Genomic DNA, 25,183 nt, shown 5'->3' on the forward strand with positions numbered 1-25,183 from the left:
GTTTCACTTTTGCCACTTCTCAGCTGGATACCTCAGAGAGACCTTCGATTGAAAACACACGTGGTGCCGGACGACTCTGTCAAAGGTATTGTATCTTGCTTTTAAAGTTCAATCACTCATCAGCAGTTCAACTTTACTTGAGTCTCTTATCACACACGTTTTAACAATGTTCTTTCCAGTGCTCCCCATAAAATGTTGCTGCTTGCAACACTGGCTTTAAAACAGACCGGTCTTGTATCGGTCTCCCCAACTCACCGGCTGTGTTGATTTCACTGAGGCTGCTTTGTTCTTGGAGTCAAGGTTGGTACAATGGCAGCTGGTGCTTCTCCCCGCCTTGATTATTGACACAGCAGGGCCCCGGGTATCTCTGACACACAATGAAGGATTCTTTAGCCTGTTTTCCTGGTCTTATTCTTTCTATTCTCAAGGTCTCTGGAAAGTAACGGTTTCTTGTTGAAAAGGTCAAAGGAACTTCCCTCCTTGCGATCCCCTTCTGTTCTGCCGTCTTTCTTCTCTCGTTCAGCTGCCATCTCGAAATTGCTGGTTCATCGTGTGCTTTGCCTTGCTCAGACTGTGCTTTCGTGCTCTGCCTTTTATCCGCGTGGGGAAGCTTAATGGAAGTCAGGTGTGTGTGATGGTCAGTAATTGCCTGAACTCGCCTGACCATTGTATTGGGACACGTCAGGTATACTGCTCGGGTGTTAGTCTGTTTTCTCTCATAGCAGGCTGTCCATGTGAAAGTGTTCGTGTTGTAAAAAGAGGAGGGGGGACAGTTCCTAAATATCCTACCAGGTAGGATGGGGTAAATATGCTATAGGGATGGGGCTACCACTCTTTCACCATCCTTTGTCCCACTCCCTGAAGACTCCATACCCAGGTGATGCTCCCGCACTGGTCCACCCCCAGGAACTGGATCCAAAAGCTAAGGCTGTGTCCTGGCCACCTGGATGACAGATCACTGGGGACTAGTGGGTAAGACACCTTCTGGTTTCTCACATCATCTACTCCTGGAAAAACAGTGGCAGGTTCTGCACCACCGGAGAAGAATGAACAAAGTCCAAAATAAATGTTTTGGACCAGGAGTGGAGGAAGAGATCCTAGAGGAGGAAACATGTCCTTAATGACTCTGGTTGCATTTCTTCCCTATGTTGATAGGTGAAATGCCTTTGCTTGTTGAAAGGTTTTTGACATCTACCACACTGAGCAAACAAGGTGAAAAATCAAAAAGGACTGTGCTTTGACAGAGGAAGCTGAAGGATGCTGGTCTGCTAGCCAATTGCTGTGGCCTTGGGATGCTTTGAATTATTCAAGCAACTCATCTGCCTTGAAGCCAAAAAGTATGGCCTCGCGTGGACGGTGACATTAAGGAGTTTAGCCTGTACATAAGGTACAAAGCCATATGTTTAGGTCATTTTGGAATTAGGTTGTATATCTTCGCCGATGATACACAACTGATTTTTAATGTAAAAGAGTTTGAAGGTTCCAGAGGGACTAATGTTAGGGCCTGCTTGGAACAGTTCAGCTGATGGATGCAGCAAAATCGTCTAAAATTCAACATCGAAAAAACTGAATTGCTGTTGTGTTCCTTCGTTATTTCCCATTTGGGGCCCGCATTACATTAAGATGCTTTAGTGCCATTTTCAATTTCCCAGTTTCTACCCTCCTCCTTAGGTTCTCATTGAACGCCTATTTTGAAGGCCAGGAACCTTCGCTGAAGTGCATCCAGCTTCTTGAGCGGGCAAGGAGGGAAAGGTGGTCACCCTTGTCTCTGATGTGGAGGACTGAACCACCAGACTCTCCTCAATGGGATGGGTGGAAAGGAAACCTGGTTAAAAGGGGCCGGGCTGTGCCGTTTGACTAGATCTTTGTCAACGGCTGAGACAGGCTTGGGCCAGAGACCATGATAGGGTCTGAAATGGCAGCACTGAGTCTACTTCAGAGGATCCTGCTAAACAATTTCGGTGAGGTCATATTGCACCCATTACAGAGGTGTCTCGGGCAAATAAGTACACCACAATCTCATAGATTTGAGTTCAAAACTTTTAGCTAGGAAAATAATTACAAAAGTGGCCAACTTAAAGTAAAAACAGATCTACCACAAAAGAAAATATCAGGAGGGCTCTTCTCCTGGGCTTAACAAGTCCTCTCCACCTTGAGGAGGCATCCCCACCACACAAGGTCATCCCCAGGTTTCTGAGGCCTTCCTGGCCAATCAATTGCCCTTCCCAGTCGTTCGAGTTAGAAAAGGGTTCCATCACTGCTTCTCAGTTTCGTGGGCTTTGGGGGCTATAGGGTTTCCCAAACCCTTCGAGTGGATTAGTTGTAGACTTTCTGGTGTTTCCCACCCCAAGACTAACCAGAGAAAGCAGTCTTTATAGCAGATATATCCGGCAAGCTGGAGAGGCATCTTGTTAGGCCTGCCATAACAGGGCCCCTTCTGTTTGTTCCAGTCTCATCTCTCACCTTATTATATCCTCCCTGGCAGAACCCCAGTCTTCCTCCCACCTTCAGGTGCTGACCTGCTCTGCTACAAGCTTCCAGTTCTGTCTAACCACAAGGCTGCTCTCTCCTCAGTCTTGCGTACACCACATGGAATCTCCTACTCTAGACCACCTTCATTTCCTAATGTTACCACTTCCTTCGTCTCTGTACCACCTTCACCTCCTGATGTTACCACTGCCTCAGTACCACCATTTCCTTACCACTTTCTCCTAGTCTTACTCTTTGCCACCTGACATAACCACTGCCTCTTGCCCCCTTGGTTTTACAACCTCCTCCTTCGTTTTCTTAGCTCTAACCACCACTTTCTGCTCTGTCTTGTCACCACCTTGCTAAACTCTACCGTGTCTACATCCTCTGCTTTCTTCACCACTCTCTAATCTCCAGCCACCACCAAACATAAACCTCCTGCAAAGCCCACTCACTGACTTGGGTCTCTGGTTTTTATAGGTTCTCTCACCTCCTGAGGTGCTGGAGAATGGCTGTTTTGTTATTGGGGCAGTATTGGAATTGGTTGCTGGTCATGCACCTGGCCTCACTGTGGGATTAAGGGGCTGGACCAAATCTTAATTTGGCCCGTCGGCCATTGAACTCTTCCCTTCTGGCTACTCTCCACTATTACTTGTGCAGGGACCAAATCTCCTGTTTCATCAGTGTGTCAATTGTGTACTGGAAACACTTCAGGTAAGGAGTTTAAATCATCTGACTGCCTAAAGTAGTCCCGGCTGAGTCCCAGTTTGCCCAGAACCGCTCGTGTGTGCCTGTGAGGAGCTGCAGCTACTGAAATCCAGTCCAGTTTCTACCTCTATTGTTTTTGTGTTTAAAAACACCTTTGCCGCGCGGAGCGGAGTCCTGGCTGAGTCCCAGTTTGCCCAGAACCGCTCGTGTGTGCCTTTGAGGAGCTGCAGCTACTGAAATCCAGTCCAGTTTCTACCTCTATTGTTTTTGTGTTTAAAAACACCTTTGCCGCGCGGAGCGGAGTCCCGGCTGAGGAGTCCCAGTTTGCCCAGTGCGCCCGGAGTCCGGAGTCTGAACGCTGGTATGGTCACTCCTGCGAGGGCTTCACTATCGAGTGGCCCGCAGACTCGACACAAGACCTTACAGCAACACCGCATGCTGAATCCTTGGACTCCTTTGTCGGCTACGACTGACAAAACGGCTGCTGGCACTGAGGTAAGCAAGCAAGCTGCGCCGACTACTCCGACTTTGAGTACTGTTCAGGTGCATCAAGATGCCGCTATTGCCTTCACTGACTGTTATCCTTGCTGCGGGCGCTATAGCTCACGATGTAGCCAAACTTTTGCCCAGTCTGCCATGTGCTGCTTTAAGCGACACTCTATGTGATTCTCCATGTGCAATTTCAACTTCAACGAGACCCCTTGTGTTGCTTTCGCTCACTGATCTAGCGCCGATGCCACCAATCGAGTTAGATGAGGCAGAGATCATATCACCAAGGCAATTTGCACCACCAGACAAGTATTTTTTTCCATTTGATTTAACAGACGCAGAAATCATAAGTGCAGCGACTGTTGTACAGGAGTCATCCAACGAATATTCAGCTGCACCAGTCAGCATACCCAATGAGCATGTAGGCGCAGGAGAAAGTGTTTGTGCAGCCATCATTGTATCAGACTGTATCAGCTTGATTTCTCCCTCAAAATCTAGCGCAGAATCTAACACGTGACTTGCCTACAACAATGCAACGACGGACCCGATAACCCAAACACGACTAGTAAAACTAGTAAAACATCTGTATCATCGACAACACCTTTACCTGTGGCATCAAGCATGGTGAGCGATGAGCGACGGCCAGCTAAGATCACTTCACTAATCTCATCAACAACTTCGTCAGTAGCCAGTGGCTCTGGCACCTTCAGAAAGTCAAGTACCCTACAACATGATGCTGCCCTCGTACCAGGCTTTCGGAATTCTGGGTACATGACAGGAAAGTCGCGAAATTCAGCAAATGGCTGTGCAATTAATCTACTCGAAATGCCTCTCCAACCTTCTCTGCAAAACGACGCACACAATGCAACTGCTCCCCAGCAGCCACAGAACTCTGAGCGGCAGTCTACAAAAATTCTTCATCCTATAGTGAATCAAAAGCATATGGAGCCTTCACAGACCATACCGACAGCCCTTGCTTCCTCGTTACCTTCACCAAGGCCGAGAGACGGGCTACAAGAAAAAGAAAGTGTGTCAAACCTGCTGACCACAGCGAATCTGCTGGATGGCCGTCCAAATGTAAAAAGGCCAAATGGTTCAGCTCTCTTAGAAACCCCATCGAAGCTCTTCACTTCAATTGCCCCAAGTCCAGGATAAGACAGTCAAAAGACGCCTAATCCGAAAATCAATCTTTCAATGGGGGCCGCAATTCAGCTGCACAATAATGTGCTTGCGGCATCTCAACCGATGATTCCTTTCGTAAAATTATACGAATCACTGAATGAAACGAATCGAGACCAGGGAGCTCTGCTGCTGAACCTCTCGACAAAATTGGACCAAATAGACAATTCACCAAGTTTACTCATCCCCAAATGCAGGAAAACAAAGACATAAGTTCACAGTGGCAAGCTCGCCTTGGCGAATTGGTGTCAATTCAACAGGAGAGACATGAGCTCCAGACAAAATGTCTTCTGGAGGTGCTAAGAGAGTTAGCTCCACTGCTAATGATAGACCACGGCTCAAATGATTCTGGCAAGGTACTACAGACCTTAGACTCTTCCTCCAGCACTTCAGCCAGGACTCAAGATTCAGAGCATATTGTAGTAACCTCTGTCTCAAAGCAGATTCAAAAGGAGAGCTTATCTGCTCAATCCAATGAAAGTGTAAGCGTCCATCAATCTGTTGAAAAACCCGCAATATCTACATCTGGGAGTGTTACCCTGCAAGACATGTCGGAAAATAACTTGCCGACTGTGGATATTGATGTATCTACAAATGAGGTGAGGAATCCACCACAACTCGCACCACAAGCTGACCTACAAGGAGCCTCATTCTCCTCATTTGGCATCTTTGTTGGTCCAGCTAAAACAGGTACAGTGGGTTGCAATACAAAAGCGACAGCAAAAACAAACATAAAACATCCGGAACAAGTTAAAAAGACAAAATTCCTCACAACATACAAGAAAGCGAAGCCTGCAACTCATTCAACTACAAAACATTTTCATAAGGAACCTTACCACTCCGCCGCGGCTGGGTCTCTTCAAGCGCCACTCTGATGGCGAGAAAGAACTCAACATCTCAAAAGAACTCCAAATTGACGACCTTGAAACCTGGGGCAAAACGGCGCCGCATAAATTCGGATGACTGTCCATCTGTCACTTCAGTGAACTCAGCTTCAACTGATCTATGCGACTTATCCACATATTCTAACTCAGGTGACGATGAGAAGGCGCAAACTCCTAGTGAAGCAAACCTGTCCTGTTTGCAGCCTCCTACTCGAGTAACACATGCCAGAGAGAGATCCTCCGCTTTGAAACCGCAAGCAGCTCAAACAATGAGCTCAGCCATAACCAAGAAGGAAGACATGAAATCTACAGTGGGAATCTCAAGTTTAAACCCCAAATTAACTACAAATCAACGCAAACAACAAAATCGCTTCACCTCAAAGTCGAAACAATCCCTTGCATATCGAGATTCCGACTACAACTGTAAACTCAGACTACAGAATATCCTCACGGACGACAATGAGCTGAACTTAAATCGAGCAAATGTACTGAGGCTATTTAAACACATTCCTCCACTGCGCCTGATTAATTCCGACGACATCAAAATTGTGCAATATGCAACCGAGCAATGCTCCGACACTGTTCTGCTGCATATCGAATCAGCAGGAGTCCGAAACACACTCCTTAAAGCTGCTGACGATTTATTGATGTTTGGTTTCGACATCTCAGTAGAACCAGAAAAATACAATCAGCGCAAAAATCCAGAGAATATTGCCTTCAGCACAGCTGGAAAAAAAAACAGTTGACGTAAATCAATTACGTAGTAGTCTGACTGCTGAACTAAATCAACGCCGCGTAAGCCATCAACAGGTAAACCAAGGAAGTCGCTCGAGACTGCAGGCACAAGATTAGCCATGATTGCAACCCCAGGATGCCCTTTTTTCCATCTTCTCCTGGAACACCAAAGGATTTCATCACCTCTTTCAAGGGTTTGATGTATCGCTAGACGATGTCTTTCTCATCTGTCTACAAGAGACATGGCTTCTTGAAGCACCAATGAGAGATGGATACTCTATCCTACTCAATCCAGCAATTAAAAATACACAAGGACGACCAAGTGCCGGCCTATTGACCATGTTTCGCTTGTCGCAAAATTGGTCAACACCGACATGCTCGAACCCGAACCCATATGTCCAAGGCTCAATCACGCATTCAATGACCGCTAACTTAAAGATAAAATCATCACTGTTGATTATCAATTGTTACTGGAATCCGGCTAAAATAAATGAAAAGACCTTCAGCAACGCTGTCTGTGCTTTAATGGATGAAGCAATCTTGAAATATAACAACCTAACCATCATATGCTATGGCGATTTAAACTGTACTTGGTTTAACTATGATTCTAGCACCTAAAGCTAGCGACAACTCGCCTACGAAGACCTGGGCGAAAAAGAGCAAAATTGGTCAGATGCAATGAAGATGCGTGACTGTGTGCTATTGAACGGTTCCGTCCAAGGCGACATTCCGGCGCAACCGACTTGGCACCGATTGTCATCACACAGCATTATCGACTACTTTTGGGTGTCTAGGAACTTTAGGTCGAAGGTCACCACCCTTCAATCCCTAAAAATGTCTAATAGTGACCACAGGCTGCTAAAACTTGGATGTTTGCTGGCAGACCCTGATGCTGCTCTTTTATATCCTATACCAGTGGAGGCGAACTCCAGTGGAAACCGCCTTTGTTTGAGCGAAAACAAGATTGGATCCTTAACTGAACGACTACTAAATTTGCCAAATGACGTGGATTACGCTCCCCTCTTATTGATCTACATATCAAATAAAAACGACCCTTCTCAACAAAATAAAAGTCATAAAAATCTTTTTAGCAAAGTGATGTATGATAAAAAGAGGGAGCTGAGAAGAGAGGTGCGTTTAATAAAAAATACCAAAAATAACATCTCACAATTGAATTTGCTTGAAGAAGTGAAAGCAAATAGAGCGAGCTTTAGAAACTGGGCAAGATCCCACAGAATCATTGTCGAGCAAGATCGAGCAGAGCTAATGACGAAGCTTCTGATCACTAGGAACTCACGTGACATCTGGCAAATTTTGAATATGGGCTATGTAAACAGCCTCAACTCAACTCAGAACACAATCGCAGGGGACAACTGGTGCAAACACTTTGAGGATGTGTTCAATAGTAAGACCATTGAGAATAAAATAGCTCTGCCGGCTGAATCAGTCCCCTGGGACGTACAAATGTCACAGGATGAAATTGTCAAAGCAATTAAGTTGCTAAAAAATTTGCGGGCAACATGGTCAGCAATGTGATGCTAAAAAAAACATACAGCAATGGGCTCCCTTTATTGAATGTCTCTTCAAGAAAATTGCAGCTTCTAACATCCTGCCTGAGTCTTGGCTAACTGCAATAGTGGTCCCGATCCACAAGATGGGCAGTTGGGACGGTCTGGAAAATTATCGCCCCGTCGCCCTGCTAGACTCAATTGGCAAACTCTTTGGCTCAAACCTGAGGGTCAAATTGGTTAATTGGGCGCAACAGACTGGAATCCTTGACGTTCGTCAAACAGGCTTCTCAAAGAGAACAGGAGTAGATGTAAATTTAACTATACTGACTGCCCTGAAACTAGATGCTATAAAAACAAAATCTAAAATTCATCTAGCATTTATTGATATGAAGCAAGCCTTTGACGGGGTCAATCGTGATCGGCTCTGGTTAAATCTGTTTAATTGGAATTGCCTAGCCAACATCCTCAACCCAATAATGGCCCTGCACTCGAACACTTCCTTTCGAGTGTGTCTCAACAAGATCGGAGAGCTATCAGACAACAAGGGGAGTCAAGCAGGGATGCCCACTTGCAGCAGATTTATTTAAACTATTTTTGGCAGATCTTCCAATTCACCTTGAGAAGACCCATTGTTTTCCGCCAAAAATAAATAAGATCTTGGTAAGATACATTGCCTACGCAGATGATCTGGTCCTGATGGACAGAACACAGATTGGTTTACAACGCCTGCTATGTTGCCTTTACGAGTATCTTTCCATCAACAAACTCACGATCAACACAGCAAAAACGAAAATAAGGTCCATTGGTTCTGTGACCAGCAAAAAAGATTGTCCTTTCAAGTGGGCAGTTGGTGGTCAGTCTTTGAACTCAGTGAACTCGATTCGCTATTTGGGAATCCAGTTTAATAATTCAATTTGTGAAGAGCAATGGGCCAAAGACTTAAAACTGAAATCCTCGAGATTAGCTCTGCAAGCGGTCAAGTTAAACAATGGTTTCAGCAAATTCTCCCTAACACCTGGGTTAATGTTTTACCTACAAAAGGTAGTGCCAATTTTAACGTTCGGCGCAGAAGCCGGTTGGAATATCAGCAAACTAAAATGGAACCAACTTGAGGGCAACTTCTGGAGACGTGTTCTCAATCTTCCGCATTGTGTTCCACTGATCCTGATACGACATGAACTATCATTGAACTCGTTGTTCAGCCATGTGATATGGAAATCCATCTCCATGGTGCGAATGATGAGAGAGATTGGTGGAGCCCCAGCCTATCACATACTTGCGAGCAATGATGAGCCAAAACACGGTTGTCTATTGAATCAATGGTGTACAAGAGTACAAGAATGGATAGACGCTGTGGAAATTAGCAATTTCGATCTATTCTCTCGACCTCAACATGCCAAAAGAAAATTTGAAGCGTGGGCATGGATCGTCAATGTAGAGAAACGTGAAAGGCTGGCTGCTTCCAACTGGCTGGGCAATGCACAAAAAAAATTAAACCTACAGCCAACATACCTGACACTCTGCTATTCCTGCCATTATCGTGAACAATTCCTCCGTTTTCGTTTAAACATTCTGAAAACGAAGGAAATTCTATGGCAAAGGAAACATCCATCGACAAATAACTGTTGTCGCTTTTGCCTAGACTCAGTTGAATCTTTGAAACACTTAATCTTGGACTGTCAGGCAACCCGCGACCTCCGTGCGCTACATCTAGGCAAATTTGCTCCCTTAGATGGGCATATGGTGGCTCTTGATTTCCTCTGGCAACAACATCAAACATGTCTGCGCCATCGTCAATTATTTGAATGCTCTTCTGAAATCTCCTCTCTAATTTAACCCAAGTGGTCTTGGTTTCAATGCTCCGGGTGCGGTCAACTCATAAATTTACAACCGCTAGGGATTGATTATATACTGTGAAGAATTGGAACTTCCTGTTCGACTCTCTTTTTATAAAAATAGAAATAAAATAAAAACAAATAATAATAGCTAGTAATCAATTTGCAACATTGTATCCTCGGCAAGGAATAGCTTTTCCAGAAGAGAATGTGTTTTTAACCTTGTATCACACATGGAGGAATTCACGGTTGCAGAAATTTGAGTTTGCAGCACTGTAACAAGTGAATGTCTCTGGAGCCCTCAAGCAGGGAAACCCACTGTCAAAAACTCACAACATAGTATGAAGTGTTGGTCTCCAGAGCATCTTACTGGGGTTTCGCCATGACTTTTCTGATACAGTGTCATGATTGCAAGAGTATCAGAACAAAAATTACTGGGCCCATGTGGATGAAATTGACGCGATTTAAAAGGGAATAGTTTGTTTTTCCTGTTCAGAATGTTATGTCTGGTAAAAAATGTTTTAGGTTCTCTCAGTTGGGGAATGTGTTCATTCCCCAAATAAGAGTACTGGGGTACAGGGGAGGTTCAAGTATACTAGGACCATCATATTTTAAAAGACTAAATGGCTAGGGTTGTGTACTGACCTCCTGTGATGGGGGCCAAAGGAGGATGACCTGGAGATCCTCCCCATACCACCCCCCTATATTTCCCCCATCAACCAATTCCACTGGGAAGCACCTGGCCCCTGAGTCACCCCACTGGGTCTTCAAAACCAGGCATGGGACTTCGTCAGACACCTTTGCCACTAGAGGAGCGGTGATTCACAGACAGTCAATCACCATGGCAATCCTCTAAAAAGGCACACTGTGCTTTCATTAGGCCAAAGCCCACAGTAATTCTAATTCAGGTGAGGTATCCAGGACACTCATCCCGCAAATTGAAGCTATGTCTGTCAGACTTTCTTCTGGACTATATAATTCCTCTGCAAGATCCTCAACTTCTCCAAACATGGTTTCTAACCCTTAAAGTATAAGGTTACCCTCCTCATCAAAGATTTTCCACATCCTAGAGAAGAATTCAGACATGGAGGCCTGGTCAAATCTCTGCCTTTTTTGCGCTGTCAGAGAGGATCTAGTGGTGAATTAAAAGTCAAGACACACTATGTCAGAACGCAAAACGGTGCATTGCTGAAGGTAGGTTACTACAATAATGACCTGAAATGTGCTTAGAGGTGTCTGGTCACCTCTGCTGGCATGAAAAGGTGCAGTGAGCCCATGGTAGTAAGGTGGCTAAATGTGAAAGTAGTAATTAAATATTGCATTTATTGTTCCACTGAGAACATAGTGGTATTATTATTATTATTATTATTACAAAGTGGCGTGCATGTCTTCTTAAAGTACACAGACAGACATTTATACTCGCAACACCTTTGAATTGCCAGTCTGAACATCTTGGAAAATAACCTGTTTGAATAAGGAACACGTTACTTACCTGTAACTCCTGTTCTCCAATATGGGTCTTCTATTGATTCACATGCTCCTGAATATTCCCCATCATCAGGCTGGTACTCCTCTAATATTAAAGCAGCTTTGCTTTAAGGCTTAAAACTGCTTGTCGCTTCTATAGCCTATGGCTGTCACTTTGGGTCATACTGCCCCAAACAATGACATTTGTCCTCCTAAACTTCACCCCTGGTGGCATCTTCAGATTTGATCATGCATGTAAAGTGGCAGTAAGAACCAAGAATAGCCAGAGGGGAGAAACAGGGTGGGTTTGCATGTGAATCCATGTAAAACCCATGGTGGAGAACAAGAGTTACAGGTAAGTAACTCATTCTCCAACATGGGGTCTTAAATGGATTCACATGCTCATGAATAAGATTACACAGCAGTACACAAACACAAACATGGGAGGTGTAAAGGCTTCACAGAAGCAATCCACTTACCCCTGGAACAGAGTCACCTCTGCAAACAGGTTGCAAAGCACTGCTTGGCCGACCCGGGATTCCTCCCTGGAATCCATGTCGACACAGTTGAATCTCGTGAAGGTGTGGGTAGACCTCCACGTAGCAGCCCTGAAGATGTCGAGCAGAGGAACACCAGAGAGGGACACTGTAATTGCTGAGATGGCTCTGGTAGAATGGGTTCTCGGCCGGCCTGGTAGGGGTCTGTTGGCCAGACAATGGCAATGCATTTTACAACCACAGAGCCACCTGGAGATGGAATCCTCGGACAGGCCGTTCCCATGTCCCATAGGTCTGAAAGCAACTAGGAGCTGAGAAATCTTTCAAAACGATTTGGAGCGTGCCACATAGTACTTCAAGGCATGTGAAACATCCAGTGGATGCAATGCCCTCTCTGTAGGCGAAGAAGGGTTAGCGAAGAAAACCGGCAAGACCGAAGGTTCGTTCAAGTGAAAGTCAGATGGCACTTTAAGCATAAAGGACAGATGAGTCCGCAAAACCACCGTGGAAGGAGGGAATGGCAGATATGGAGGTTTACATGAGGGAGCCTGAATTTCTCCAACATGCCTAGCTGAGGGGATAACCACTAGGAAGGCTATTTCCCAAGACAGAAACTTTAAAGATGCTCGATGCATTGGTTCAGTGGGTGGAGCCATTAGCTTTGTCAAAACCACATTTAGCTCCCAAGCTGGAGCTGGAGTTTTCACCTGAGGAAATGTCCTGAAGAGGCCCTTGAGGAACTCCTTCACAAGCTTATGAGACCATAGGGAGAGCTTGCCAGGAGCCAGAGTATAGCGGCTAAATGCACCTGGAAAGAAGCATGGGCTAGCCCAAACCGAGCAAGCAGATAAGGCAGAAACTGTCGGACTGTAACTCGTAGTGGAGATATCCTCTCTGAGTGGTACCACTCTGTAGAGTGTTTTCACTTGTCGACAGAGATCTGGCTTTAGCCAGTATGTTCTTGCATTCCAGAGGTATCGAGTGGTGTCAGAACTCTAGGGCTGCAGGAGCAGGCTGTGAGGCTCAGCGACTCAGGGTCATGATGCAGGATTGACCCTCTTTCCATGGAAAGGAGGTCTGGAAGAGGAAGCAGTTTGACGGCTGGAGCCACCGACAGAAAGAGAAGGTCTGGATACCAGATCTGCCTGGGTCAGTCGGTACAATGAGCATCATCTTGCAGCGGAACTGTCTGAGTGTATTGATCACACTTAGCAGCAGTGAAATTGGTGGGAATACGTACAGAAACCGGCCCTCCCAAGAGAACGATAAGGTGCCTCCTAGGCTTGTGGCTTAAAGATATCTGCTGGCAACGTTCTGGCATTTGTAGTTGGCTGCCGTGGTAACAAGGTTGATCTAAGGGTGACCCCACTTGCTGAAGAGAAGATATACCTGGATCTGTTGAAGCTCCCACTTGTGGCAGCACCATAGCTCCCTGCTGAGCAAGTTTGCGATGGTGTTGTGAACTTCTTCCAGATGAAACGGAACATCTGCTGAGCGATGGTCAGTGCCATAGGTTCTGCGCCTCCCGGAAGAGTCTCACCATGCTTCCTGATGTAAAACATTTTGGTTGTGTTGTCCGTGAAGACACAGACTACCAGCCCCTGAAGCTGAGGCTTCAAATCTTCAGGGCCCAGAAGACTGCCCGCAGTTCTAGGATGTTATGCAACTCCCTCTACTCAGGCCTCTGGTGTGCAGCTGGTCTATGTGAGCACCCCAACCTTCAAGCAAGGCGCTTGTAGTGACTGTGGCCTGATGAGCAGGGACCTGAAAAGGAGCTCCCTGCGAGAGATGAGGGTGAATGGACCACCAATGTAGGGCTTCACAGAAAGCCAGATTGAGGTTGATCTTGTCGGTTCATAAGCCAGTGATTTTTTTACATCTGGAATCCAGAAACTCTTGAAGGGACCTCATCTGCAGTCTGCAAAAAGCACCAGGTGGATGCACGAGGACATCATCCCCCCGCAGGGACTCGATGGATCAGACTGTTGCAACGTGAGTTGCCGATAAACGTTGAACCTTCCCTAAAGTGGCTTTTATTCTGTCCTCTGAGGGTGTCGTTAGACATGACACTGTTGAGGTGGGCCCCCAGAAATAGTGTGTTCTGAGATGATAATAGGCAGGATTTCGGATCGTTTATCGAGAAGCCCAGAGAAGTTAGGATCTGGGTGGTCTCTGCGGTGTGTTGGACTGTCATCGCGCGAGAGCGGGATCGGATCAGACAATCATACAGGTAGGGATAGACGCAGATTCCCCCTCGCCGAAGGTGTGCTGCCACTGGAGCCAATCACTTGGTGAACACACTTGGGGCCGATTTTAAGCCGAATTGCAGGGCCTTGAACTGGAAATGTCTTCCCTGAACGGCAAAAATGCAGGATATTTCAGTGCCTACGATGAATGGGGATGAGGAAGTAAGTATCCTCCAAGTCGAGGGTCGCCTGGAAATCTCCCTTTTCCAGGTGGATGAGCACATGTTGCAACGCGACCATAACAAACTTTTGGGACTTGAGCAATTTGTTGAGGCGTCTTAAGTCCAGAATGGGACTCAATCCTCCTGACTTCTTTCGGACAAGAAAGTATCTGGAGTACACTACGGAGCCACAGAGGAACCGGTTCTAGTGCCCCTTTTGTACACATGGCATGAACCTCCATCAGTAGCCGTCATAAGTGCTGTTCTTCTCTGGAGATGGGAGGAGTGCGAGAGCATTTGCCTTGGAATTCCAGTGTGAGACCCTGTTGGATGAAATTGAACATCCATTGTCTGTTGAGATTTTGCAACACTCATTGGCAAACTGCGACAACTGGCCTCCCACCAGGGTGCTGAAGTGAGGGCACATGCCCTGGACCAGGTCAGGATTGCTTTGGCATCAGCTTTTTGGCGGCTGAAGCGCACAACGATGCTGGGATCCTCAATGGGAGGGTTGACGATAGGGTGAGGTGAACCCTTCAGATGATCTTGAGACCTTCCCCTTGGAAGATCCAAAGGACTGCCTCCACTCGAGAGTGCCTAACTAACGTGCTGTTTCCGTGTCCTTTTTTATGCACTGGAGGGTTTGACGACCCCTTTCCTGAAAAGATTATCACCATCGAATAGCATGTCCACCACCTTCATCTACACATCAGGGCGGAAGTTGGTGGCCTTAAGCCAGCGCTGGCGGCAGAGGGACACTCCATCCATTACACATCTTCGGGAAGGCTGAATCTGCGATGTCCAGGGACAGCATGTTTGGAGGCAACTTCCCCTTTATGGAGCAAAACTAGAGCTTCAGCCTTCTTGTTGTCTGGGAGGAAGTCAAGAATGGGTTCCAACTTGTACCAAAACACTATTGCACCTCGAGAGAATGGCCAACGCATTGGTGGCTTTGATCGTAGATGCTGCAGTTTTGATGATGTGTTTCCCAGTCACGTCCAGTTTCTTAACCTCCTGATCGGGAGGAACCATAGAAGAGGAGTATGGATTAGAGGATCTATTCCTAGCCGCTGCAGAGACCACAGAGTCTGGTGACGTTTGGGATCTGAGGCACTCCGAGGCCATGTCAGGGGCCCGGTACTTCTTCTCCAAGTGGTCGTTTTTTGCAAGGGACATGTCCGGGGCCTTCAGAACCAGCATGCCATTTTCCCAAACGTCATGCAGAGGGGGAAATGAAACTACAGTCTTCCTCGAGGACTCTCGCCGTTCAAAAAGTAAACCTTCCACAAGGTCAGTAATGATGAAGCCTTGTGCTTTGCAGCTGGCGTCAATGATTTTCTATCGCATAAGGGACCTGTCCACTTGACGGAAGAGTACCAGTTGGCAGGGAAGGCAGTGACAACCATTTGTTTATCCGACGGTGGCTCTTCAGCCGCAGTGCTTGATAAATTCGGAACTTGAGACTTAGTCTTTTATGGTATCTTCCCCCGGGAAGTGTCCTTAAAGGATCTAGACCTCTTGCACGAGGGAGCACGCTCTTTAGGCCTATTGACCTTGGAAGAGGCAGGACTGCACACGGAGGTGGAATCAGAGGCACTCCCCTTTTCAATCAACATCACTAACCTTCTATGGCGGTCTTTCCGCGTTCTTGAAGAAAAGGCCTGGGAGATGGAACATCCGCCTGCGTAGTGGTCTGGATGCAAGCAGTAGATGCATTTTAAGATGCAGATCTTCAATGAAGATGTTTTTCAGGCTGCATTTCAAGCAGGCTGTTTCTCGTGGCGTCCGCCATGGTGCGTGTAAAGAAGGCCCAAGCCTGGGCCTGCGACCTCACACAATGTGGAGATCCGATGATGGAACGGATCTCGTCTGGGGATGGGACCCACCACCTATAGTCACGACGATAACGGAAAGGATGAATTGAAGACGGTTTCTCACAAACATAGGAAAAAAGGTTAGCAATATTTCGAGGAGCGAAACACGAAGACTCCCAAGACGAAAACATGCAGTAGAAATTGGAAGATGGCCACCAGGGGTGGAACTTAGGAGGACCAATGTCATTGGCTGGGCAGTATGACCCAAAGCAACAGCAATAGGCTATAGAAGCGACAAGCAGTTTTTGCCTTTAAAGCGAAACTGCTTTAATATTACTGAGGATTCCCAGCTGACGATGGGGAATATTCATGAGCATGTGAACCCACGTAAGGCCCCATGCTGGAGAACTGCACCATTTTCTGTTAATCTGTATTCAAATGTGCGTATTATTTTACAACATTTTGTTTTCACACAAACAAAACGCACACAAAAGACTATAAATAGACTTTCAAAGCAAAGTCAGCAAAAACTGCAACAGAATGACAATGCATGAACAAAACTATGTTGTATTATCATGGTTATGAGGATGAATTGAAAGTGAGATAGAAAAAGAGGTTACCTCATCAGAAGATTCAGTCAGCTTGGAAAGGACAAGAAAAGTTAACAGTAAAAAAGATAGAAGAAAGGTACTTATAAGATTGTGTATAGCACAAATGGTTAGAGATTCTAAAATGTCCTGTTTAAAAAGACACATTTTTTGTCAGGATTATATTTTTAGGAAGAACAAAACATTCATATTGCACATGAAAAATCCACAACACAAAAACAACATTAAAAATGTAACAAACAGGACAACATCTTAAACAAAAACATGTTTGATGTTTAAAGGGAGATTTAAACATGTAATAAATACTTGGAATTGAAGTACAAGTTATACAAATTTGTGCAACTCCAGTTCTTTAATCTGTATATTTTAAACTTACTGAGAGTTTTCAACGTTATGCATCAAGAAGCAATTAGGAAAAGTTACTCACCGTAGTGACTAATCTATTCCTAGTTCTAAGTCACCTTTCCTTCAAACTGAAGGGAGTTCCCTCCGGGTGGGGACAGAACGGAGCACTTAGCAGCAATTGTGTGCACGCTTCCCCTTAAAAAAATGGTATGCGCAGAGACAGGCATGTGCAGCGGCACACCCATGACTCCACTCCTTAGGCTCCTTTACCTCATTCCTTCTGGTGCTCTCAGCAGGAAAAGGGCAAACTAAATTATTCAGATGGAAGGAGAGAATGCATATAGAGGAAGGGGGATTCAGGACTAGAATTACAGTAGTCACTACAGCGTGTATGGTTTCCCTGCTCCCATGTCCCATCCCCTTGTTTTGGTCACAGCCCTTCCAGCACAGGCATCAGCATAAACATCAAAAAGCTGGTCCTCTTTCCTTGCCTCTCTTGTCCCAGAAATGGAGTAGCTCAGGCCTGCACTGGTTCCAGCCAATGGAATTGTTACTCTGACTTGGAAGGGTGAGGTTGAGGAAATCGTAATGAACAAGAATGAAGGGGCTAAAACGGAGATCCCATAAGAAATGTTCACACTACATTTAAATCCCATGCCAGAACAACAAAGTGGCGTGGGGGAAACTGATTGCATAGACCCCGCAGGAATTGAAGGACTGTGGCAATCATGAAAAAATAACCCTTCTCCCAAGTCCTCTTGAAAACCGAAATGGCAGCAAGGTATAATACGTCATATGGATGATTAAAAAATCACAACTATTATATTCATATATTTTAAGTGACATCGTTTTGGTTGTATCATATATGGCAGGTACATGACATAGTTACTATTCTAACATACTCCAAAGAGAATACACCTACACCACCAGTTTAGGACAACCAAAGCTGCCTAGAGGGGAGACCACTGTGATGCTTTAATAAAGACAATTATTATCAATTTTGAGGGGTCAGTAATGCGAGGCGGACAACTGTTTGAGGAATTCTCAAAATAGGCCGTTTTTATTGTAAAAAAATATATCAAAATACCTCTCTATCCCTACTCTACTGAGGAATTCTCTGCCTAACCTAAAGCTAAGGGAATACACTGTAACACAGGATAACTGGCCTTCACACTAAACAATAAATACATAAAGAAAAGATATGGCAATTCAACATGAAATAACCAACATTCATATTTTCAAATGACCCTCTGAGTCCTGGGAAAGGGAAATCTCCTAGGACATTAAAGCCACTTCGGCAAATGTGCATTCAAAGATAGAAAATGTCTTAACTCAATTCTTGAAGTTTCAAAGACAAAGAAAACGTTCATCAACAAACGTTCCACTGGGAACAAATCTCCTCTCTTGGGTGAAGTTATCCACTTTCCACTTCTAGCAAAATAGACGCAATGGTAATCCTGGCCACGATGCTTTGTCACTCATACAGGAATATTTGCCACAGTTCAAAAGAAAATACAATATCCACACTGTCAAGGATACACAGTTCTCGGTAAACAGTTAGGATTCCTTGAATTATAGTTTCAACATTCAAAATAGTATACTTGTCGGGATGACTTAATACTGCTGCTTCTACTTCAAAAACTCTATTTCTACTTGTGTTACCATGAGAACAGTCACCTTTGTCCCACAGTATTTCGCCTTGGTTACGACAACTACAATGTAACATCTACTGACAACCAGATATACCTCTTTAGTTTCAATTTGTTGGAATACTGCCATAGCTTCAATGACTTTTAGACAAGATAGATTTTTAAAGCACTTCAACCTCCTCAGGTAGGCAAGGCACTCATCCTCTGAATAGCATCATTCAAAGGGGCAGCCTCTTGTCCATCTGCCACTATAACAACGTGGGGTTGACTTTCAGACTCGCTTCTCTCCGGCTTCCACAGTCTTGAGCATTACAGGTTGAGTCTGCTTCAAAATAGTCTTTACAAGAAGCTAATTCCCTTTCCTTAACTTTACCTGCATCTTTCTGCCACTTTCAGCCCAGCAATTACCCAGATGCCTTGGTGTCACTCTCTTAGCTTCAGGTAATACTTGCACACTGTTGGCTTAGGCCAATTAACTGTTAGTAACTTCAAAGTATTGCTGGATTGCTTTTTAACTCTGCAAAAGGTTGGTTTCACTGTTAGAATGGGGTGCCTCTTGGCTTGGGTAATGCATGTTCTTCTCTTCAACAGTGCACACTCTTTAATGTCTTGTGAATGAAAGGTATGTCACTTTTATACAAAGTATAGAGTTCAGCCTTTCGGAAGGAACTACAATTAGGCACTCGCGACCACTCTTTGATGTAGTTTTCAATCTTTAAAGATGGATATGTAATTGTATTCCTGTAGAAGAAGAGGATAGATTTCAGGCCGCCTTGGGAAATCACAATTAGGCACACATGAGCATCTTTTAATGTAGTTTTCCCACGGCAAAGATTGTAAATCTTGTATTGTCAAAGTTAAATATTCGGAAATGGTCTTACCAGCATTCCCTCTTCTTAATTAGGGACACGTAACCACTCTTTGAATAGAAATAGGCTTTGAATAGTAGAAGTATGGGTTTTGGTAATGTTAGATTCTTAGGTGAGTAAGTAGCTCTTCACTTTAAACGTGTGTGTTAAAATTCCATTGTTCAGAGGATTTTCAATACAACTTCTACTTGCTTACAATCTTATGGGGTGTGGCTAAGGAGCCGTTTACTGATACCGGCAAGGCTTGTGCAATGTTTCAGAATGCTGTGCTTCGCTCACCGGCTTCTGAAACACTCCTTCTGCGGGTTGTGCTGCTTTCTGGACTTCCACTAGGACTTCTATTGCTTCTGGCTTGCTGGGGACCCACACCTTTCTGCTGAACAGGTATCTCCAGTCCGCCCATACATTTTGGGAGTTCCTTGTACTCCTGAGACCATCGGCTTGACAATTGCTTCTTGCCTCAGTCTCCTAAACCTCAGCAACCACAGCAATCCAGCTCACATGTGTAAAACAATCTCTCCTGCTTCTTCTGCTGCGCAGCCTTTGCACTTCAGAGTTTGGGGGAACAGGAGTCTCTCGGAACACGCAGGTGAAATCTGATGTCTCCAAGTTCCGGTGCCCCTCTTGTTCTCCCACTTCTGCTTGGTTTGCCAGACTCGTGCCTTCTTTCTACTTCCACTGCTACAGTCTGCACTCCAGCTAACGTTCCAGCTCCTTCCATGCCTACCTCTTGCCTGCACCTTGAGGCAGCCTATTATGCCTCCCAGGTTCCTTCAGGTGTGGGCTGTTAGGCCCAATTGCCTGACTCCTACAATGGCTGTTAGGCTTTTTTTTTAATAAAGGTTTTTATTGGTTTTTCCACAAACAAAACATAACATAACCATCACACTCGACATTTTCAGTTACAAGCTTCTTAGCGTACGTTACATATATTTTATTACTGTGTTCCCCCCTCTGTCCCCCTTAACTCGAGCTTCCACCTCAGGGTTTCGAATTTCCTTCCTCTTGGGGTCAATCCCCTTCATCGATCTTGGATATGTCATCTTCACTGGAATTGACATGGGGGGGTCCCGACAATGTGGCTATCATTTGTCTCCATGCTATCAGAGGTCCCACTTCATTATCCTCCCCTCTGCTGGCTGCCTCATGCCATGCTGCTGTCTCAGCGCCTGCCCATTTCAGGAAATCATTCCACCATATCTCTAATCTGGGTCTGTGGGCTGCCTTCCAGCTCATGGCTATTCTCCTTTTGGCCAGTATGTAGGCCAGGTCCTTGAGTTTGCACACATGTTTCAGGTTGCATGGTCTGGTAAATCCCCCCAACATGAATGCCCACACCGATTCCACATCTAGCTTAATTCCCTTTTCAAAAAGTCATAGTTTAACTTCCCCCCAGAATTTTCCCACTCCGGGCACGCCCAGAACATATGGATCATCCCAGCATCCACCTCCCTGTACTTGGGGCATTTTTGTATAGCTGTGCTTCCAAATCTGGCGATTTTACGGGGGGGTCATGTACGCCCTATGGGTGACAAAGCTGAATCTGCTGCAGCCTAGCATTTCTAGACACCTTTTTATGGCATCTCTGAGCTCTTTCCCACTACTCGTCTTGCATAGGTTCACCCGCTTCCTGCTCCCAGTCCCACCTCAGTTGGAGCGGCTCCTTACCCACTCTAGACATCACCAGTTTATAAATCCGGGATATCATACATCGTCACTATGGCCGTGTCCGGTTGTTCTGCCAGTGCTATTTCGGACCATGTTTCCTTCATCCATTTGACTATTCTATTATTCTATTATATGTAATATACTGCCCAGTATGTACCCCTGTTTCTTCCACTATCGTTTGAAAGTCCAGTGCCTCCCCTTTTTCCATATATCTCCCAGGGTCGCCAGGCCTACCGGCTCCCAGTGTTTACGGATCCCTTTTCTCAGCTGCTCATCCGCCCCAGAGAGCGCCACAAGTAGCAACTGTGGGGAGCATGGGGTTGGGTTTCCCATAGCTCCACACGCTTTATGCAATGTCTTCCAGCCCAATTCCAACAATCTTGATCGCCCTTGCATCTCTGGTTTGGGCAGTCATATCAGTTCCTTTAAGAAGTATGGGTCACATTCGCCCCTCAGCAATCTAAATTCTGCTGTCTCGTCTTCCGCCAGCCACCTAGCGACATATTGTAACTGCCATGCCAGGTGGTATATTTCAAAGTTCGGCAAGTTTATGCCCCCTCTGTCGTATGTTTTCTGCAGCTTCCATAGGGCCACTCTGTTTCTGGAGTTGTGCCACAGAAAGCCTCTGCATAAGCTTTGGAGTTTAGTAAAAAAGCATTTGGGCAACATGTATGGGATGTTTGCAAAGAAATGTAGGAGCCTAGGCAGAACCACCATCTTGAGCAAGGCCACCCTTCCCACCATGGACAGGGGGAGCTTTGCCCAGAACTCCATGCTATTCTTGATGCCTTCCACCGCCCTCTCCATGTTATATTTGTGCTCATCTACAACCGTGTGATATATTTTAATCCCCAGGTATCTGAATGTACTGGTATGCCAGACTATCTGCAGGATAGGCAAGTTCTCCTGTGGGACTCCTCTGTACCTTCCCAGGGGGAAGATGCATGATTTTTTGGGGTTCACCGCTATGCCCGAAAGGGTTGCATAGCGCTCCATCACCTCTAAAATGTATTGCAGGTTTTCCTCTGGGTACCGCAGGTATAGCAGCATATCATCTGCTGTTAGTCAGAAACCTTTGCAGTTCCCTTAGGGACCACTGCAAAAAGTTTAAGTCTACAGGAGTTAGCAGTAAACCTAATTGGTAGCAGCCTGCACCACCCAGATTTACCTGGTAGCTGTGGCTGAGCAGTCAGACTTCTCTCAAGAAATGTTAGGCAGTATATAGAGTATACACAATATGGCTAAAAATACAGTAGCACAAGCAAACACTGACCAGAGCGTTGGTATAAAAGTATATAATTATTTATTTAAAAACATACTTGTAAAAAATACACTGGCACTAATATGTCAAGCAAGTTCAAACACAGTCACTATGAGTATATACACCTGCCTAGTTAATTATTCGACAAGTCTAGGTTAAGACACCACTTATTTAGCAAAACAGAGGTGAGCGTGTAACTGTAGATGGCACTCAAATAATTTGTTTAAAAAGGGAGAGAAAAGGCAGAATAGGAAAAACACACAGTACCAACACTTTTATGAAACCACAGCAAGTCAAGAAAGGCAGGGTCTACTGTAGAGCAAAAAGTTCATAGATCAGGCCCACTCTTGGAGAGAGCAAGGCGGAATGTGCCCAAGATCACACAGTGGAAATGCACTCAAAGTCTTTGCAGAAAAAGTCAAAAGAGGTTGGATCAAGTTAGAAAGGTAATGTTAACAGGTCCGAGGTCACCCCAGGATAGAGAGTCAAGGATTTATGGGACACCTTGGACAGTCTGTTGCAAGGGAGACCAGGCGGGACACAGTACCTGCAATGGTGAGAAAGCTCCAGCAGGGGCAGTTGTTCCCAGCAGTGGGTGCAGGTCGGGGCTTCGTCCAGGGGAAGAGAAGATCTCGACGTGGAGGAAAGCTGGAGGTCGTTGCACTGCCAGGGAAGAAACCAGCCACGGAGTTTCCCGGTTAAAAGGTACTACCCTTTAATTCGCGGTAGTGGTGAAGCGTGGCTATCCGGCTTGGCACGGGCGATTCGACCACAAGACGGTCCATGAAGGCAAAAAAGGCAAACTGATTGGTCCCACCAGCTCAAAGGGAAGAAGACTCTCCTGGAAGAAGATCTCCTCTGTCGTCGGGAAAGTGGTGAGTTTAGTACAGCAGGGCTCCACCGGTGGTGTCGTCGTAGATGGCTCAGCTTCTCTCCTCTTCGGATTCTTTAGGTCCTGTGCCGACTTCTGAAGTTCCAGTCCCCAAAGCCCTGCTTTTATGCAGCAAACCCCCCATTCATCAGCCTAGCTGTCACTCAAACATGCTAAGTGGTGAGCCGGGCCGCTCACCACTGGGCCAATCATACAAGTGTGTGACGTGAGTTGCCAAGGAAACTCAGTCCAGGGTGCCTAATCCCCCTCCCACATATCCTGTTGACCCCAGACAGAGTGGCCCCATTTGGAGGGCTTCTGTGGAGAAGCCAGCCAAAAAGTGGAACAAAGGGCTCTACTTGGGTTAGAGTTTCAGAGGCGAACACAAACGCCGTTTTAAAAACGAGTCCTGGCAAAAAGACCCAACCGGGGAATAAATATTAAATAAATAACCCGGCGGTATCTTTAACATTGCACCAAAAAGTGGTGCGTTTAAAATGAATGGGAAAATGCCATAGGAAATATTCTGGTGGAATATTTTGCGTGGTATCCACTGCCACCACCCAGAAACTCGACAAGGGGGGACTGGACAGTGCCCCCTTGTAAAACAGACCCAGTGGCAATCGAATTACCCCTGCCAGTACTTCCACAATATGATGGTTTGTACTGGTTCTGTTCACAATTTAAGACTAGTAAAGCCAATGGTGACTTTACATGCCCTGGGAGACAGTAGTCAGTCCCAGGGTATTGAGTCTATGTTTGGGGGTCACTATGACACCCCTGTGTTACTGCACTGAGGGTGCTGTGTAACACACGTACCAAAAACATATGAAGCATGAAGCCCTATGGAGTAAATGACCCCATAGCCCATAAAACACATTACACAGTCAAAGGACATTCTCAAATCATGCCTAAGAGTGGGAGAAAACAGTGGGAGAAAAAGAGACTCACTCTTAGCAGGAGAAATAAATAAACCCCAAAAATCCAGCAAAGTTGCTGGGGGACTCACTAGGTTTGGGAAATTAGCCTTTACAGAGAATTCTCCCTAACATCTGCGTACAATGATATCAAGTGCAGTCCTCCCTTGGTGTAAACCCCTATTTCTTCATACTGCTGTCTCGGGCAGATCGCTAATGGTTCTAGTGCAAGGATGTATAGCATCGGAGACCATGGGCAGGCCTGTCTCGTGCCTCTGCTGAGTTGCCATTTATCTGAAATTATCGCTCCTGTTTTAACACTGGCTATTGGAGAGCTATACACCATCTTCACCCACCGCAGGTACCCTGGCCCCATCACATATTCCTTCAAAGCCGCCATCATCCAGGGCCACCTCACAGAGTCGAAGGCTTTCACTGCATCTAACAAGACTATTGCTATTTCACTTGGGTCGCCCTCTGCCTGTTCAATGATTTGGTGGAGCCTCCTGTGGTTATCGGATTTGCTTCTGCCTGGTACATATCCGGTTTGGTCGGGGTGTATGAGTTTGTTTATTACCCTCTTCAGTCGATTCGCCAGCACGGCCGTAAGAATTTTACTGTCCTGATTTAACATGGATAGGGGTCTGTACGACCCACATTCTGCATTGGGTTTGTCGGGTTTGAGAAGTGGAATAATTACCGCCTCCCTCAGAGATTCCGGCAGTCTCCCTTTTTCAAAGGCCTCGTTTAAGATTGGCAGCAGTGGGGGGAGCACTTCTTGTCTATACGTCTTATAGTATTCACTGGGGGGTCCATCTGTTCCGGGGGCTCTACTCATGGGCAGGTGTATTACTACTGTCTCTAGTTCCTCTATTGTAATTGGGGAATCCAGGTTCTCCCCGTCTTCCTCATTCAATTTAGACAGTCCTATGTCTTCTAGCGTATCTCGAGTCTCCTGTTCTGCAGTTCCGCCTGTGTCCTAATAGAGGGGTTTGTAGAA

General features: G+C 45.7%; 1 protein-coding gene across 2 annotated transcripts in view; it reads right to left on the reverse strand.

Annotated features, from left to right (window-relative positions):
- RAB3GAP1 (RAB3 GTPase activating protein catalytic subunit 1) overlaps positions 1 to 25,183 on the reverse strand; it is a 1,600,561-nt gene that overhangs the window by 31,663 nt on the left and 1,543,715 nt on the right. The window contains exon 24 of one of the 2 annotated variants that reach the window (XM_069616561.1): positions 16,616 to 16,636. The exons of the other annotated variant lie outside the window; for it this stretch is intronic. Within the exon in view, the coding sequence (XP_069472662.1) occupies positions 16,616 to 16,636 (21 nt within the window). The remainder of the gene's footprint in view (positions 1 to 16,615; positions 16,637 to 25,183) is intronic. 2 annotated transcript variants of the gene reach the window in all.

The sequence above is a fragment of the Ambystoma mexicanum genome, chromosome 9, assembly GCF_040938575.1.
Source record: "Ambystoma mexicanum isolate Mex_15411 chromosome 9, UKY_AmexF1_1, whole genome shotgun sequence".
Lineage (NCBI taxonomy): Eukaryota > Metazoa > Chordata > Amphibia > Caudata > Ambystomatidae > Ambystoma > Ambystoma mexicanum.